Source organism: Caenorhabditis briggsae (assembly GCF_000004555.2).
Source record: "Caenorhabditis briggsae complete genome, chrI, whole genome shotgun sequence".
In the NCBI taxonomy this organism is placed as follows: domain Eukaryota; kingdom Metazoa; phylum Nematoda; class Chromadorea; order Rhabditida; family Rhabditidae; genus Caenorhabditis; species Caenorhabditis briggsae.
In genome coordinates this window covers 14,990,590-15,005,491 of record NC_013489.2, presented here as the reverse complement: position 1 = coordinate 15,005,491, position 14,902 = coordinate 14,990,590, and the positions used below count along the sequence as shown (strand labels likewise).

Genomic DNA, 14,902 nt, shown 5'->3' with positions numbered 1-14,902 from the left:
GTGAAATACCGCACAGATGCGTAAGGAGAAAATACCGCATCAGGCGCCATTCGCCATTCAGGCTGCGCAACTGTTGGGAAGGGCGATCGGTGCGGGCCTCTTCGCTATTACGCCAGCTGGCGAAAGGGGGATGTGCTGCAAGGCGATTAAGTTGGGTAACGCCAGGGTTTTCCCAGTCACGACGTTGTAAAACGACGGCCAGTGCCAAGCTTGCATGCTTGCAGGTCGACTCTAGAGGATCCCCCCATCCAACACTCTCTTTCGAAAGGTCGAAATAACCTTGGTTAAAACCGGCGAGAGAGGCGAGCGGCGCGCCTATACCTTCCCCCGTGTACCGACATCTCCCGGGTTCCACCGCCCGCTATGTTTTGTGTGTGCCGCAGGCTCCGCCTACTTTTAGGGGTAGAGGAAAAGGAGGAAGGTGTGATATTGGGTTATTTGGGGCAATTTTTCATCGGGAAAAGGGGAATTTCGGTCATATTTCAAGCAGAATTCAAAATTTTGATAAAAAACTAGATTTTTTAATGTGAAAAAATCCAAAACATTCCAAAAAAGAGGCCTGATATTTTTGAAAGGGAGGAACGAGGTGGTTCCAGTTTCTGGCCAAATGCTCGAATTCGAGCTGGAAAAAAAGGTTTCGACTGGTTTTTGATGTCTTTCTCTATGAAAAAGGAGATGAGTTTTGTCACAAATTTTGACCCCTAATTCTACAACAGTTAAACTTTTTAAAAACACATTTATTCAAAAAATAATTTATTTTCATCGAGAAATACAGTTTTATCCATCAGGATTTTATTTTAAAAATCCTAAAACTTCTTCTTATCAGCACCAAAGATATCCTGATTGAGACCGGCCAGTGTCTGGTAGTTGGGATCATGGGTCGCCGCTTTTGCTCCAATTTGTGCTGGGGCTTTTGGTCCGGCGGCTCCGCCCCCTCCTCCTCCTCCAGCCTTATCCTTGAAAATGTCGGCGTTATTCAGACCGGCCAGTGTCTGATAATTCGGGTCATTTGTGGCGGCTTTTCCTCCCGGAGCAACTGGAGCTTTTGGTCCGGCTCCTCCACCAGCGCCACCAGGTTTGAAAATTTCGTCGTTGTTCAGTCCGGCGAGAGTCTGAAATCATTTTTCGCAAACTACAATTTTTTAGAATTTTCTTTTTTTTTCTCTACTTTTGAAAGGCTGTTGGCCTTTTAGGTTCATTGAGCTTTTGCCACGTAGCTGACCTGATTAAAGGCGCATGCAATTTATCTAGAGGGTCTCGACACGAAATACGTGGCGCCACGTGGCCGCAAAACGACGCGAATTTTAATTAGGTCAACCATTTCCAATGTGTACCTTTGAAAAGAAATTATGACGAAAATTTCTCGAATTCGTGTCCCTTTAAAAATGTAGTTTGTAGTCTAAAAAGCGTTTACCTGATAATTTGGATCGTTGGTGGCTGCTTTTCCACCGACAGCTGGAGCCTTGGGAGCCCCTCCAGCACCACCACCACCTCCGAAAACTGCATCATTATTCAAACCAGCCAATGTTTGGTAATTAGGATCCTGAGTTCCAGCCATTCCAGGTTTCGTGCCAGCTGGGGGAGCTTTTGGACCGGCACCTCCTCCTGCACCTCCCGCACCACCTCCTCCAAAAACGGCGTCGTTATTCAGACCAGCCAATGTCTGATAGTTTGGATCTTGAGTCGCCGCAATCTGAGCCATATTCTTTGGTGGTTTTGGTGCGTTTGGATTTTGGCTCTCTGGCGCATCCTTATCTTTCTTTGGCTTCTTCGACTTCTTTTTCCTCTCAGCTCCAGACTCATCATCAGACTCCTCCTCACTTTTTTCACTTTTAACTGACGCCGTGGATTTTCTCTTCTTCTTGCCACCACACTGCACAAGGAATAGAATTGAGACACCAATGATCAGCAGAAGATTCAGAAGAATTTTGAGAGACATTTCAGGCATCGGTAAACTTTCGACGATTTGCACAGAGAACCGAACTTCGAATGGAGAAACGGAAGCTACGAGGATATCAAGCAATGTCTCGAAGGAAAACTGCTTTGTAAACGTGAATTTGCTTTTTGATCATAATAAAATGTTGTAAATGATCATCACCTAATTTTTTGTTGAATACAGAACAGAACACAGTTTTAGATAACAACAATTTTATTGAAACAACACTTATTCCTCGCTGTCAACGTTGACGTTGGTAAGTCCCTTGAATTGGGTGCATGGAACGTAGGTGCAGAGGGTGTAGAGCTTGTGGGCGGAGTCCTCATCCTCGTTACGGCGGCGGGAAAGACGGACACGAACTCTGAATGGAACGTTCTTGATTCCCTTGGACCAGATGAACTTGTTGAGCTTGGTGTCGACACGGACATCCTCGGTCTTCATTTGGATCTTGGCGAACTTCTTGATCTCATCGATGGCACGTGGGGCGCGCTTCTTGGCTCCGCTGAAAATTGATTATGAAACTCAGTCAAGATTACCTAGAATGGTACCTCGGGAATTCGCACAAGATTTTTTTCAAACGAATTTTGAGGATGCCCCTGAGTTCTCCACCCAATTCTCGAATGAGAAAAGTGCGGCGCTTCTGGAGAGAGCCACTCACCAGAAGACGAGGCAATAGCTCCGTTAGTCCAGTCACTGCGGTTCGGGCTAGAACCTGCTCCCAGATGAGCTGCAGTGACTAGCGTGGGCCAACACACCGCTTCCAGGTGGAGCTTGTGTTAGCATAGAGAGAAATTATAGGGGACTAGAAAAGTGACTGAAACTCACATTCCCTTCAGGCGGCGATGGATGTGGATGGTGTACTCTCGAGTAACAACCTCGTTGATGGTGCTGCGGGACTTCTTCTCGTTCTTTGGAGCCATCGTGACTGGATTACCTGATAAAACTTAGTTTAGACACAAGGATTGTAGGCAAAAATTGCGAAAAAAAATGCAGAAAACTTGAAAAATTCTAGAATAAAGTGGAGATATTTACACAATTTTCTACTTCGGAGTGAATTTTGGATGAAAATTGCGAAGTCAAACGATTTTCAGAACAAATTCAACAAATTTCGCATTAAAAATCGCACAAATTCGCAAAAAAAAGTGCAGGAAACCCGGAAAATTTTAGGATAAAGTCGAGAAATTCACACAATTTTCGTTGTCGCTGCGAGACCCAACCCGGAAAAATCCATGCGCCTTTGAAGTCCAGTGAAGCGCGTTTGCATTCGCCTCGCAAAAGTTTATTTTTTCACGAATGACTCACAAAACAGAAGCGATTTGTACAAACAAAAGGCGCTCTCGTCGATTCCAAATGCTAAACTATTGATTTTCGGATATAGAGAGACCTAAATTGCATGCAAACTAGACAGAAATTAGCGAAAACAAGCAGACAAAAGTTAGTTGAATTTTTTTTCAAAATAAAAAAAATGTTTCAGATGCTAGTTTACACTACACCAAATGCTTTGATACTTGAGGAACGAGGAAAACGAGTGCATTTCGATAGGAAAAATGGGGAAATTCTGAAAAATTCGGATTCCTTGGCAGTTTTAAATGAAGAAAGCGTAAATTTGTGTGGAGAAGTGGAATTTTTAGTCGGGAAAATCACTTTTGAGCCGGACCAGAATTATCTGTTTTTTGTTGTCGAGAGCTCGGTAGCCGCGAATTATCGAGGAGTTTCTGCGACAGTGAGTTTTTATTTGAAAATATTTTTTTTTTCAAAAATTTAATTTATGAATATTTAGGAAAAGCACGAGATTCGAAGAATTGAGCGAGTGATTGGAATTAACATAAAATCGGATAGCACAACGATAAAATCACAAATTTCCCCCGGTTCCGGGACGAAACTCAAGCAAGGCACTGAAAAATTAATGAAATTCTTCTCAGCCAACAAAGAAGCCCGTCCGGCACTTCTAGAAGACGTTCTGAAGCTGTTCAACGACTCCAAAGACTTTTATTTCTGTCGCGAGCGGGATGTAACGATTTCGTCGCAGAAATTCTTTGGGAAAAGTGAAAGGAGCTCGGAAGACTCGTTTTTTTGGAATAAACGGATGTTGAGCGGGTTTTCACCTGCCCAGGTGTCGAAATTCTCATGTCCAGTCATGCAGGGATACGTGGCGACTAGTCAGCTAGAAATCACTGATCAGGTAGGGGATTTTCAAGCCATTTTCATCTAGAAATGATCTAAAATTAACAAAAAGGGCCTAAAATGATAAATAATGAACCAAAAATGGGCTAAAACTGTCTAAAATTGCCTGGAAATGGTCCAAAATGGCCTCAAATTGCCCAAAAATTGTCCAAAAATGGCTCAATAATATCCAGAACTAGTCCAAAATGATCAAAACAGGCTTAAAAATCACCGAAAAGGCTCAAAAAAATCCAAAAATTAGTCCGAGATGGTCCTAAATTGTCCAAAATGGTCTGAAATAATCTAAAATGGTCCCAAATTGATCCAAAATGACCCTAAATGATCTGAAATTAATCCAAAATAGTCTAAAAATGATCTAAAATTACCCAAAAATGATAAAAAATGGTTCAAAATTGTCCGAAAATGGTCCTAAAGGATCCTGAGTAATCTGAAAATGATCCAAAAAGTTCTGAAAATAGTCAAAAATGGTTCAAAATTGATCCACGAGGGTCTAAAATGGTCTAAAAATGATCCAAAGTAGATAAAAATAAGTCTTAAAGTGCCTAAAATTGTCCGAAAAAGTTCTAAATTTGTCAAAAAATGGCCTAAATTGGTCTAAAAATGACCAAAAAGATCCAAAATAGTACTAAAATAGAACATTTTTTTCCAGATCAACGCCTTCCTGACCATCACAATAATCTCCAGAAGATCCACGTTGCGAGCTGGCGCTCGTTATCTGCGACGTGGAATTGACGACTCCTCAAATGTGGCCAACTTCGTGGAGACTGAACTGGTCCTTAACATCTTCGAACATGAGCTCAGCTTCGTCCAATGTAGAGGATCAATCCCAGTGTTCTGGTCGCAACGTGGATTCAAGTACCGCCCGCCTCTAATCATAAATAGGTCACTGGAAGACACCCAAGAAGTATTCCAGGAGCATTTCCGCCGACTCAAAGCTCACTACGACACTCCGCTGGTGGCGGTTAGTCTTGTGGATCAACGTGGCAGAGAGCTTGCCCTAGCGACAAGATTTTTGGAGCATTGTGTGAAGGCTAACGATCCGGATGTCACTTTCTTCTCGTTTGATTTACATCAACACTGTCGAGGGTTGAATTTCCAGAAGCTTCAAACTCTCCTTTCTTCTATGGAGGACACTCTGAAGACGATTGGATTCTGCTGGGTTGACAAGACGGGAGAAGTGGTTCAGAGGCAAAAAGGAGTTGTTAGAACCAATTGTATTGACTGTCTGGACCGCACGAATCTGGTACAGGGGCAGATATCATTGGCGATTGTTCTACAGCAAGCGCAACGTCTTGGAATCTTCGGCCCCCTTTGTGAACCCCCTGAAGTCCTTGTACAGACTCTTCAGACGATGTGGGCTGATAATGGGGATGTGATATCTACTCAATACGCTGGAACTGCTGCACTGAAAGGGGATGTGACAAGAAATGGGGAGAGGAAGCTGATGGGAGTGATGAAGGATGGATATAACAGTGCATCGAGATACTACCTGACCCATACGAGAGATGCACAGAGGCAAAAGGCTATTAATATTGTAACAGGCCAATCTGAAGTAGGAGAATCAGCAGAGGAGGAGAGTGAGAAGGAAGAGGAGGAGAATATCAGTAGAATGGTCACAGAAACAATTCAATTCCTGGTGCCAACGCAACAAACTGTGATCGCTGGATGGGGATTGATTAACGCTTGTCAAAGTAGTGATGAGATTGATACAGTAGTCATTCTCACTAGATCCAACTTGTACATAGTGACATATGAGATTGATGGAGAGAAGATGACCGATGTGCAAATTGTTGCGTTAAACGATATCGATACGGTTCAAGTGGGACCTTCTGGAAGCCACAATCGACAGTGTGCGAGAGTTGAAACCCTTGAAGGCGTGTTTATTTGGAGACCTTCCACGGTTAGGTTGTTCAATAATGCGGCGATCCGGTTGAAGTCAGTGGATGAAGCCAATGAGTACATTGCATCGGTTGCTGAGCAAATTCAAGTTGGAAGGAATATGCTCACAGGAGCGGAAGGAGCAGTCATGCAGGTTTCTAAGATAGCGGTGAGTCTCTTTGAACTGGAAAATATATAATCTCGCTTCTTAGATCCCTCAAATGTCGGTGCATCGAAAGTCAATGGCTGCCATGGGTGCATTATTCGGGAAAATTAAGAGAGTTGGAAAGAATGTGTCTCCGGCAACTCTCTCCAAAAGTGCGTCATCTTCGTCTACAGCGGCCCAGCCTCCTCAGGAAAAACTTGTAGAAATCGATGGAAACGAATCGGATACGTCTGAAAAAGGAGGGGAAAAGGGGGATCACCTGATGTCGAAGATCCTGAAAATGTCACAATTTAAAGCGGAAGCCCCATCCGAACCATTCGCTAGTCTTTTACCCTCTATCACCGAGTGTCAAACCAAAATTTCACTTTTGTAACTATAATCGGTTGTATAAAAATGCTTGTGGTGATTTGTCAAATAAATAAACTATTGCCTACTCAAGGGAAAAGGATACAGCTGAATTAACAATACATTCAATCTATTTTATTTCTGTTTTAGGGCAGCCCATCTCTCAAGAAGCCGAAGCACTTAGAAGGGAAAGAAACAAAATGACGAAAGAATTGGTCAGTGCGTTCGACCGCTAGGAGAGATTTACAGCTTATCTATTGTATCAGATTAGGGGTGTGTCGGGGGCGGTGAAGAAAAAATAGGAGAGCTTGAATGTTTTTTGACGAGACGAAGAGAAGACAACCAAGGGTGGTGCTATACAAACGAGATTACGAAGAAACTACAATTTTTATTGTTTCTGAATCGACATTTACTTCCATTTCTGGTTCTCGTAATCGTATTTGGTTGGGGCTCCGAGGAATTGTCCCTTCTCGAGCACCAAAGCACGCTCGACTTGGGCTTCCTTGTACTCGTTCTGGAAGGTTGGTGGAAGCTCTGGATAGACGTAGACGTTAAGAAGGACAGCGTAGTATGTGCACAATCCAAGGACTGAGAGGATAACGGCACCGATGACCTTCCAGTATCCAGTTGGAGCCTCGAACTCGGAGAGTGTTTGGCGGAAGCTGTAGCGGTACACTAAAAAATTTTTGGTTGAAATTTTTGCTATTCTCTATTTCGAAAGAAAAACAACTCACAAAGCTTCTTCTCCTCAGCAGACAAGTTCTTCCAGTCAGCCTGTTCCTTTGCGCGGATTGGAGTAATGACGCCGTCTTCCTTGCGGAATCTGATAGCTGGATACCAGTAATCGAGACGATCTTGGTAGATCTGAAATTCCGAATTTTCTTGATTAATTTTTCATGAACTGATTCTTACGTTGTCTCCGTTGGCTCCGTATCCGACGAGCTCACGTCCGGCGGCCTTGGCTGGTCCCCAATAGAATTCTTGTCCTCCGGCGACGCGGGTGGTGGTGTGGATGGCGCGGAGAGCCAATCGTGGCAGCATCATTTGACGGGCCAACATACCTAAAAATCTTGAATGGAATAAAACGGAACTGGGTGGAAAAAAAAGGTAGTAGAGCTGGAAAGGTAGAGTTTGAACGGCTAAGAAAGCGAGAATCGCGTTGAAGGTGTGACTCAATAAATTAAAATCCAGCGAAAAAAAAGACAAATAATTCGGAGGGTACCAAATAAAAACAATTTTGCAAGGAGAAGTTTAAAAATTCCAAAGCCAAGTTTTAAGGATTTAAAGACGATTTTCTGGATATTTGCAACCTAAAACCCGATTTTTTTATTCTTTTTCAGACCTAAATTTCCAAATTTCAGACTAAAAAAGGCAAAACAAAAATTTTTTTCAAGTTTTCTCGATGATTTTAGTCTGAAAAATCGACTTTTTGAATTTTTGGGACAGTTTTTCAGCCAAAAAAAAAGCATACTGGAATTTGAAATATACGGATTTATCAACAAAAACACCTGCCAAAGTGTAAAAATAGCGGAACCATAAAAACGAATTTTTCGAGAGTCTGGCATGAAATTTTTTGATGAAAGCATCTTATAATAATGAAAAATAGCTCTGAAAACGATTATTTTACTGAAAAATCAGCTTAGAAGTCGAAAAATCGATAAATTTTGAGCATTTCCAGCTGCTCGAAGCGGGCTGTCCGCTGCGTAAATCTTGTTGACTGAGGATCGTACGTTTAACACGCGTCCAAGTACGCAGCGTAATCGAAATCCAGCGGAGCGCGTTTGCATCGCAGCCAAGAATTTTCGAAAAAAAAAACCGCAAGCATCGCCGGAAAAAGCTGAAAAATAACCAATTTAGACTGGAATTCCTGGAAAAAATTAAGCCGAAAATGTCTGGAAAAGGACCGCGCAAACGAGAACTAGCCGGTGGGATTGATCAGCTTTTACCGCCAGTGAAAAGAAACAGGAAAAGAGAGAGGAAATTCAAATTGCGAAAATTACAAGAAGTGTTGGATGAAATAGTAGGAAGAGTTGCAAATAGTGATGGACAGCTGTAAATTATACAAAAAAATGAAAAAATAGGCTAAAACTTTTTTCTAGGGTGAATTCCTTGGTTCGAGAGCTAAACACAGAGCATGTACGGGTTATCGGTGATGCGGAATTCGAGAAGAGTTGTGAGAAACTTCTCAGGGCTTGTTTAACGGCAAAAGTAGGTTTTAATATGTTTTGATCCGAAAAAAATTTTTTCAAAAAACAATTTTTTGAATTTTTTCAGCTCGACTCAATTTCCACTATAATTTTCGACTGCCTAGCAGCTATATTCACCCGTGGAAGGCTTCGGAGAAAACGGAAAATCATGCTCTCCCTGAAGAATTATCAAGATGGTCTTGCTCGAGCAACCAGGGAGGTTTGGAGATTCAAGAAAAGAGCAAGAAATCTGGAAATCGACGATGAAGACATCACCATCGTTGACGCCTTCTTCAGAAGACCGAATCTGGATCGTGGAATTCTCGGAATCTACGTGTCATGCCTCAGAGAGCAAGTGATTACAGCGGATGAGGTTCCAGAGAAGTGAGTTTTACTTTCAAACCTGTATTAAAAGGGTCAGCCCTTCTATTAGAGGGGCCTTTCTGATTTTCCAACCATTTTTCCAAAAATTTGAAAAAAAGTCGTCTGGAAAAGTCTAAAGTTGTCCGAAATCGGCATAAAAGGATCCACAATTGGTTAAAAGTGGGTCAAAAATGACTTTAAATGGGTAAAAATGGCTCTAAATGGGTCTAAAATGGTTAAAATTGATCTAAAATTGGCCTAAACTGGTCAGATATTGGCCGAAAATCGTCCAAAAATGACCTAAATTGGTCTAAGAATGGGTCTAAACTGGTCTAAAAATGACATAAAATGGTTCAAAAATGACTCTAAATAAGTCCAAAGTGGCTCTAAATTGGTTAAAGTGGCTTAAAATGGGTCAAAAATGACTTAAAATAGGTCTAAAATGGTTCTTAATTTGCTTAAATTGGATAAAATTGATCCAAAAATGACCTAAATTGGTCTAAAAATGACCTGAAATTGCCAAAGAATGACCTAACTTGGTCTAAAATGGCGTAAAATTGCACCAAAATGGCTCTGAACAGTCAAAAAATGACCTAAAATTGCCTAAAAATAGGTCAAAAATGGCTTAAGGTGGGTCAAATGGCTGTAAATGGGTTAAAATGTCCTAAAATTGCCTTAAAATTATTTACAATTGCGTAAAAATGACTTAAATTGGTCTAAAATGGGTCTAAATGGCTGAAATTGATCCAAAAATGACCTAAATTGGGAATAGGATTCAAAAATTCCAAATTTTCAGAATCAAACTAATCGCTCGCCGCTCAATGGGCGCCACCTCCCTGTCCTCGACGGCTCGCCGCATCACCGCCGTCGAATTCCACGTGGCAATGGCCACAGCCACCCCTCTGAACCAAGACTGGGCCGACCAAATGAGCGATTGCGAGTCGATTCTAGCGATTTTGAACCTGGACCGGGATTTTAGGGTTCGCAGAGCTGTTGCCGAGGGGTTCCTAGAGCTATCGTCAGTTTGGAAATTGTCCAAAAAGGTGTATTTTGTGGCCAAGGAGTTTTTGAAAGACACGGATTCCGATGTGAGGATCGCTGCTATTCGATTATTGATTGGTTTTGCCAATAATATGGGTCACGAGATGATTTTGAAGAAGAAAGGTGAATCAGGAGTAGGAGATGCACAAACTACAATCTCCGACGACGCCTTCTCGGCAATCTGTGATGCCATGAATGATATAGAAATAGCAGTGAGAGTAGAAGCTGCACAGACCCTTGGAGACTTCCAAATGGTATCTGAAGACCTTATCTATCAAACACTGGACAAGAAAATGATGAGGACGGCGGCGAACAAGCAAGTGGTGAAAGTGGAGCAATCCCTTTTTGCACTATCCAAAAAGGCATCTGCCAATAAGGATCGGAGATGGAAATTCGCCAAAAAAGCGCCTAAACCAGCAGAGACACGTGGCGGATGGTCCAGAGGAAAGGAGCTGAACGCGGTGGCGCCTGGAGAGGAGGAGAAGAAGAATGAAGAGGAGGAAGAGGAGAGTATCATCCCGCATGGAGCATGTGGAGCATTTGTTTCGGCACTGGAGGATGAGTTTATGGGTACGATTGTACATAGAATTAGTGAAAAATTAAAAAAAAAAGCCAAAATCGCATCGAAATTGCGAAGTGGGATCCAGTAATTAGGCAAAGATAGGCTGAAAATGGTCCAAAACTCAATTTTTGGGACTTTTTTTGACGCCAAAACTACCGGAAAACCGAGAAAACCTAGAAAAAAAATCGCGAAAAAACTGCACGGATGGCCTAGTGGGTTTTCGGACACGCAAATTTACGAATCTCAACACCAGGGTTCGCTTCCACTCGACGCCAAACTTTTTTTGCTTTTGTGCTGAGCACGGAGAAAAAGCGCGCGAAATTCGAATTTATTGATTTTCAGTGTTTTTTGGGATTTCAGAATTTCAGAATTTCGGAAAAATCTGAAAACAAAGCATTTAGAAGCGTCTAGAAGCACTGAAACATGCTCAGCACAAAAGCAAAAAAAGTTTGGCGTCGAGTGGAATCGAACCCTGGTGTTGAGATTCGTAAATTTGCGTGTCCAAAAACCCACTAGGCCATCCGCGCAATTTTTTGAAAACCTCGTTTTTTCGCGATTTTCGTCGTTTTTTCTAGGTTTTGGGTCGTTTCGGCGTCATTTTAGTTCATTGTAGGTCAAAACTACCAGTTTCCCCTCCCTATTTTTAGCTCGAAAAATTCCGATTTTTCAGTCATTTTAAGCATTAATGGTTGAAAATGGGGGCAAATCGACTTAGAAACTTGTTCCAAAATCAGCTGGAAATAGCTTAAAATTCGGGAAAATCGATCAAAAATCAACATTTCCACAGTCATTTCAAGCCCGAAATAGTTAGATTTCTGGCTGGAAGAAAAGTATTTAGTTCAAAATTGCCCGTTTTCTCCGTATTCCGAGATTTCTAGCTCAACATTTCTCGATTTTCAGTCTTATTGAGCTCAAAAACTTGGATTTTTCATGGAAATATTGAATTAAGAAGGCTACAATCTAAAAATTTTTCAGATGTCCGCAAAGCCGCAGTCTACTCTCTGGGTCGTTTGGCTTGTAATCGACCTGCCTTCGCTGTGTCTGCTCTGGAATATCTCGCGGATATGTTCAATGATGAGATTGCTGATGTTCGGTTGGATGCGATTAACGCGTTGACCCCTCTGGTGGCTCATGGACAATTGAATTCCGAGCAGTTGAATGTGATTTCAAAGTGTTTGGATGTGAGTTTTCAGAAATTTTTGCCTCAAAATGTGCAAAATAATATGTAGATTTATATATTTCGCTTCAAGATGTGAAACGTCGCAATTCTCGTTTTCTGGAAGCTTCTAGAATCTTTTTTTCGAATTCCCGCCAAAACTAGAAACTCTGAAAATTGCAAAATTTTTCGACCTTTTTAGTTTTTTTTAGCTATTTTTCAAAATTTTGGTCTGAAATCCGATAGAAGATTACTGTAGATTACTGTAGAAAACGACTGAAAATGGTCGAAAACTACCCCGAGATACAGTTTTTTTTTGGTTCTCTCCAAAGAAAATGCTTGATTTTAACGATTTTAAGTTTTTACTGAGGCTTAGCAACTTTTGTAGTTTGTAGTCGACACAACATTTCGAGTCATTTCTAAACAAAAACGAGCGAAAACGGATGAAAATTAATCGAGACCTACCAAGATTTCAATTTTACTGAGGCTTAGGAATGTTTTGTAGTTTGTAGTGTACTAGCCTCAGTAAAAACAACATTTCGAAAAACAAAATTGATTTTTTCTTCGATTTTTTGCCAAATTTTTTAACCTTTGTTGGTTTTCCAGCTAATTTTGACGGTTCTTTTTCGATTTTTCCGAATTTTTTGACTGAAAATTGATGAAACGGTGTTTAAGATTACTGTAGATTACTGTAGAAAACCTTCAGTTTTGTAGTTTGTAGTTTTTAAGCTTTTTTGCGAACAAAATCACGTCTAAATGCAGAAAAAGTTTCGCGAAAAAGAACTACAAACTACAAACTACAAAACGGAAGGTTTTTTACAGTAATCTTAAACACCATTCCAAATTTTCAGTCAAAAAATTCAAATAAATCGAAAAGAATCGCCAAGAATAGCTGAAAAACCTGAAAAGGTCTAAAAATTTTGCAAAAAATCGAAAAAAAATTCAAATTTTCGTTCGGGAAGTTGTTTTTACTGAGGCTAATACACTACAAACTACAAAGCATTCTAAGCCTCAGTAAAATTGAAATCTTGGTATTTCTCGATCAATTTTCAACCGTTTTCGCTCGTTTTTGTTCAGAAATGACTCAAATTTTGTGTCGACTACAAACTACAAAAGTTGCTAAGCCTCAGTAAAAACTTAAAATCGTTAAAATCAAGCATTTTCTTTGCGGAAAAGCTAGCTACAACTGTATGTCTCGGGTAGTTCTCGACCGTTTTTTGTCGCCTTCTACAGTAATCTTCCGTCCAAAATAACATTATTTTCTCCAGGACGCGATGCCAGAAGCCCGCCAAGCGATGCGAGAACTCCTAAAACGTGCCCAATTCGTGGACGTCAATTGCGTCGAAATGTGTGTCAAAGCCCTGCTGGCGTGCCTCAAGCGCTTCCCAAAAGACAAGGAACAAATCTACGGATGTATGGCGGATATCGGAAATAACCATTCGGTACAAGTGCAAGCCATTATGAGATCCCTTCTGGATATCCATCTGATTTTCCATACAAGAGAACCATCGATTGACGATCAGGAGTACGTTGGGAAGCTGATAATGGTGTTAAATGCAGCTGCAAGTCAACCCAGTCTAGTGATGTTTATGCCAGAATTCGTGCATAGGCATTATCGATTTTTGAGGAATTCCTACCCGAATATAGTGAGGGCGATTCGAGTGATAGATGAGGAGAAGCAGATAGGAAGAGTACGGAAAGCAGATGATACCACTAATGATAAAGCAGAGGAAGTTGTGATGATAACCTATCAGAGGCTTTGTGAAGTCTCGAAGAACTCGAAATCAAATTTAAATATTGCCGAGAGAAATAGCCAAAGGGATGATATCTTCCGGGACGCCGCTGCTATCTCCCACTACAATTCGTCTGTCTCCGGTGCCGCCCGTCTGATCTTCTGCCTCGCTGAAGTGTCCTCTACCCTGGATTCAGTCACCAATACAGTACTCTGTGGTGGGGAACTGACAAATGTGAAGCAGTTGATAACACAGAGTATAGAGGATATGCAATCGATTGAGCATCGATTCTCAGGAGTGTCTGTTCAAATTCACGCCTATCTCGTTTATTGTAAAGTCTACTTGTCTTTCCTGGATCTGCTGGTTTGGATGATGCAGGTCATGGCTCCACAGGCTGACGTCGTTGCTGCAGGCCAATCGATATGCAAGGAAGCGAGACGGGCGTTGGAGGAGTATGAAGATGTGCCGGAATCAGCGATTTTTAATTTTATTAGCGCTTGTGAAGCGGTGTTCATGCCACCCATACAGATTCCATTGACTGCTGGAGGTGTCATAGACGACAAAAGAAAGATTATCACCCCGTCTACCGTAGTAAAGCTCTTGGATAATTCTATACCAACCCTCCCTTTAAAATTCCCAGAAGTGGATAAGATCCATGTGAAATATGCACGAATCACAAGCCCCAACAAGGACACAGCCGTGGAGGAGACGCTGAAATTCTTTGCTCATTTACCACACGGAATGCCGCTGGAATTCGAGTTGCACAATATGAGAGAGCATGAGCTGGAGACGATTCGCATTAAAACGATTTACCCAGATGGGCGGTTCGATTTGATGAGACCCCGGGTGGATGAGATTCGCGATGAGGGGAGGTATTATGGAGTTAATACGCAGGTAATTTAGTTGATTTTGTACCAAAATGTATGTAGATTCACATAAAAATAGGCTAAAACTAGTCAGAAAATTGATTTTGGTCTTTTTTTTAGTGTTAAAACGATTGAAAACCTTAAAAAACTATGAAAATTGCGAAAAAAGGAGTTTTTAGAAAAAATTGCGCGGATGGCCTAGTGGGTTTTTGAGCACGAATCTCACCNCCCAATGGTTCCCTGAGCTACCTGTCATGAGTTCAACCCCTCATGGGCGTTCTCTATGCAAAATATCAGGAAAACTTTTTTTTGGTGTCTGGCCTCCTTTAAATTCAACCGAATTTCACATTAAAATCTTGAAGCTTTGAGCTTTTTTGGCTGAAAATTTGAAAAAAAAAATCTTTTTTGATAAAAGAACACCCAAAAAATTGCTCACAATTTGAAAATTTGGGTTCAAAATTCAAAATTTCCTGATTTTCAAGAAAA

General features: G+C 41.3%; 5 protein-coding genes across 5 annotated transcripts in view; 2 read left to right on the top strand and 3 right to left on the bottom strand.

Annotated features, from left to right (window-relative positions):
- Positions 1 to 806: 806 nt before the first annotated feature.
- On the bottom strand, positions 807 to 1,939 carry CBG19773 (the record flags this gene model as incomplete). Its single annotated transcript, XM_002640661.1, has 2 exons — positions 807 to 1,112; positions 1,415 to 1,939. The coding sequence occupies 2 exons, from the start codon at positions 1,937 to 1,939 to the stop codon at positions 807 to 809; spliced, it is 831 nt and encodes a 276-aa protein (XP_002640707.1).
- A 225-nt stretch (positions 1,940 to 2,164) lies between these two features.
- Cbr-rpl-31 lies at positions 2,165 to 2,856 on the bottom strand (the record flags this gene model as incomplete). Its single annotated transcript, XM_002640660.1, has 2 exons — positions 2,165 to 2,438; positions 2,762 to 2,856. The coding sequence occupies 2 exons, from the start codon at positions 2,854 to 2,856 to the stop codon at positions 2,165 to 2,167; spliced, it is 369 nt and encodes a 122-aa protein (XP_002640706.1).
- Positions 2,857 to 3,410: 554 nt separating this feature from the next.
- Positions 3,411 to 6,537, top strand: CBG19771 (the record flags this gene model as incomplete). Its single annotated transcript, XM_045241592.1, has 4 exons — positions 3,411 to 3,659; positions 3,717 to 4,133; positions 4,770 to 6,167; positions 6,211 to 6,537. The coding sequence occupies 4 exons, from the start codon at positions 3,411 to 3,413 to the stop codon at positions 6,535 to 6,537; spliced, it is 2,391 nt and encodes a 796-aa protein (XP_045100773.1).
- Positions 6,538 to 6,918: 381 nt separating this feature from the next.
- CBG19770 lies at positions 6,919 to 7,553 on the bottom strand (the record flags this gene model as incomplete). The annotated part of the gene is made up of 3 exons (XM_002640658.1): positions 6,919 to 7,184; positions 7,244 to 7,373; positions 7,422 to 7,553. The coding sequence occupies 3 exons, from the start codon at positions 7,551 to 7,553 to the stop codon at positions 6,919 to 6,921; spliced, it is 528 nt and encodes a 175-aa protein (XP_002640704.1).
- An 844-nt stretch (positions 7,554 to 8,397) lies between these two features.
- The window catches only part of CBG19769, a gene marked incomplete at both ends in the record, with an annotated part of 7,290 nt that continues 785 nt past the window's right edge, over positions 8,398 to 14,902 (top strand). The window contains 6 exons of the mRNA XM_002640657.1: positions 8,398 to 8,561; positions 8,609 to 8,717; positions 8,784 to 9,079; positions 9,855 to 10,669; positions 11,637 to 11,842; positions 13,086 to 14,444. Of these exons, the coding sequence (XP_002640703.1) occupies positions 8,398 to 8,561; positions 8,609 to 8,717; positions 8,784 to 9,079; positions 9,855 to 10,669; positions 11,637 to 11,842; positions 13,086 to 14,444 (2,949 nt within the window). The remainder of the gene's footprint in view (positions 8,562 to 8,608; positions 8,718 to 8,783; positions 9,080 to 9,854; positions 10,670 to 11,636; positions 11,843 to 13,085; positions 14,445 to 14,902) is intronic.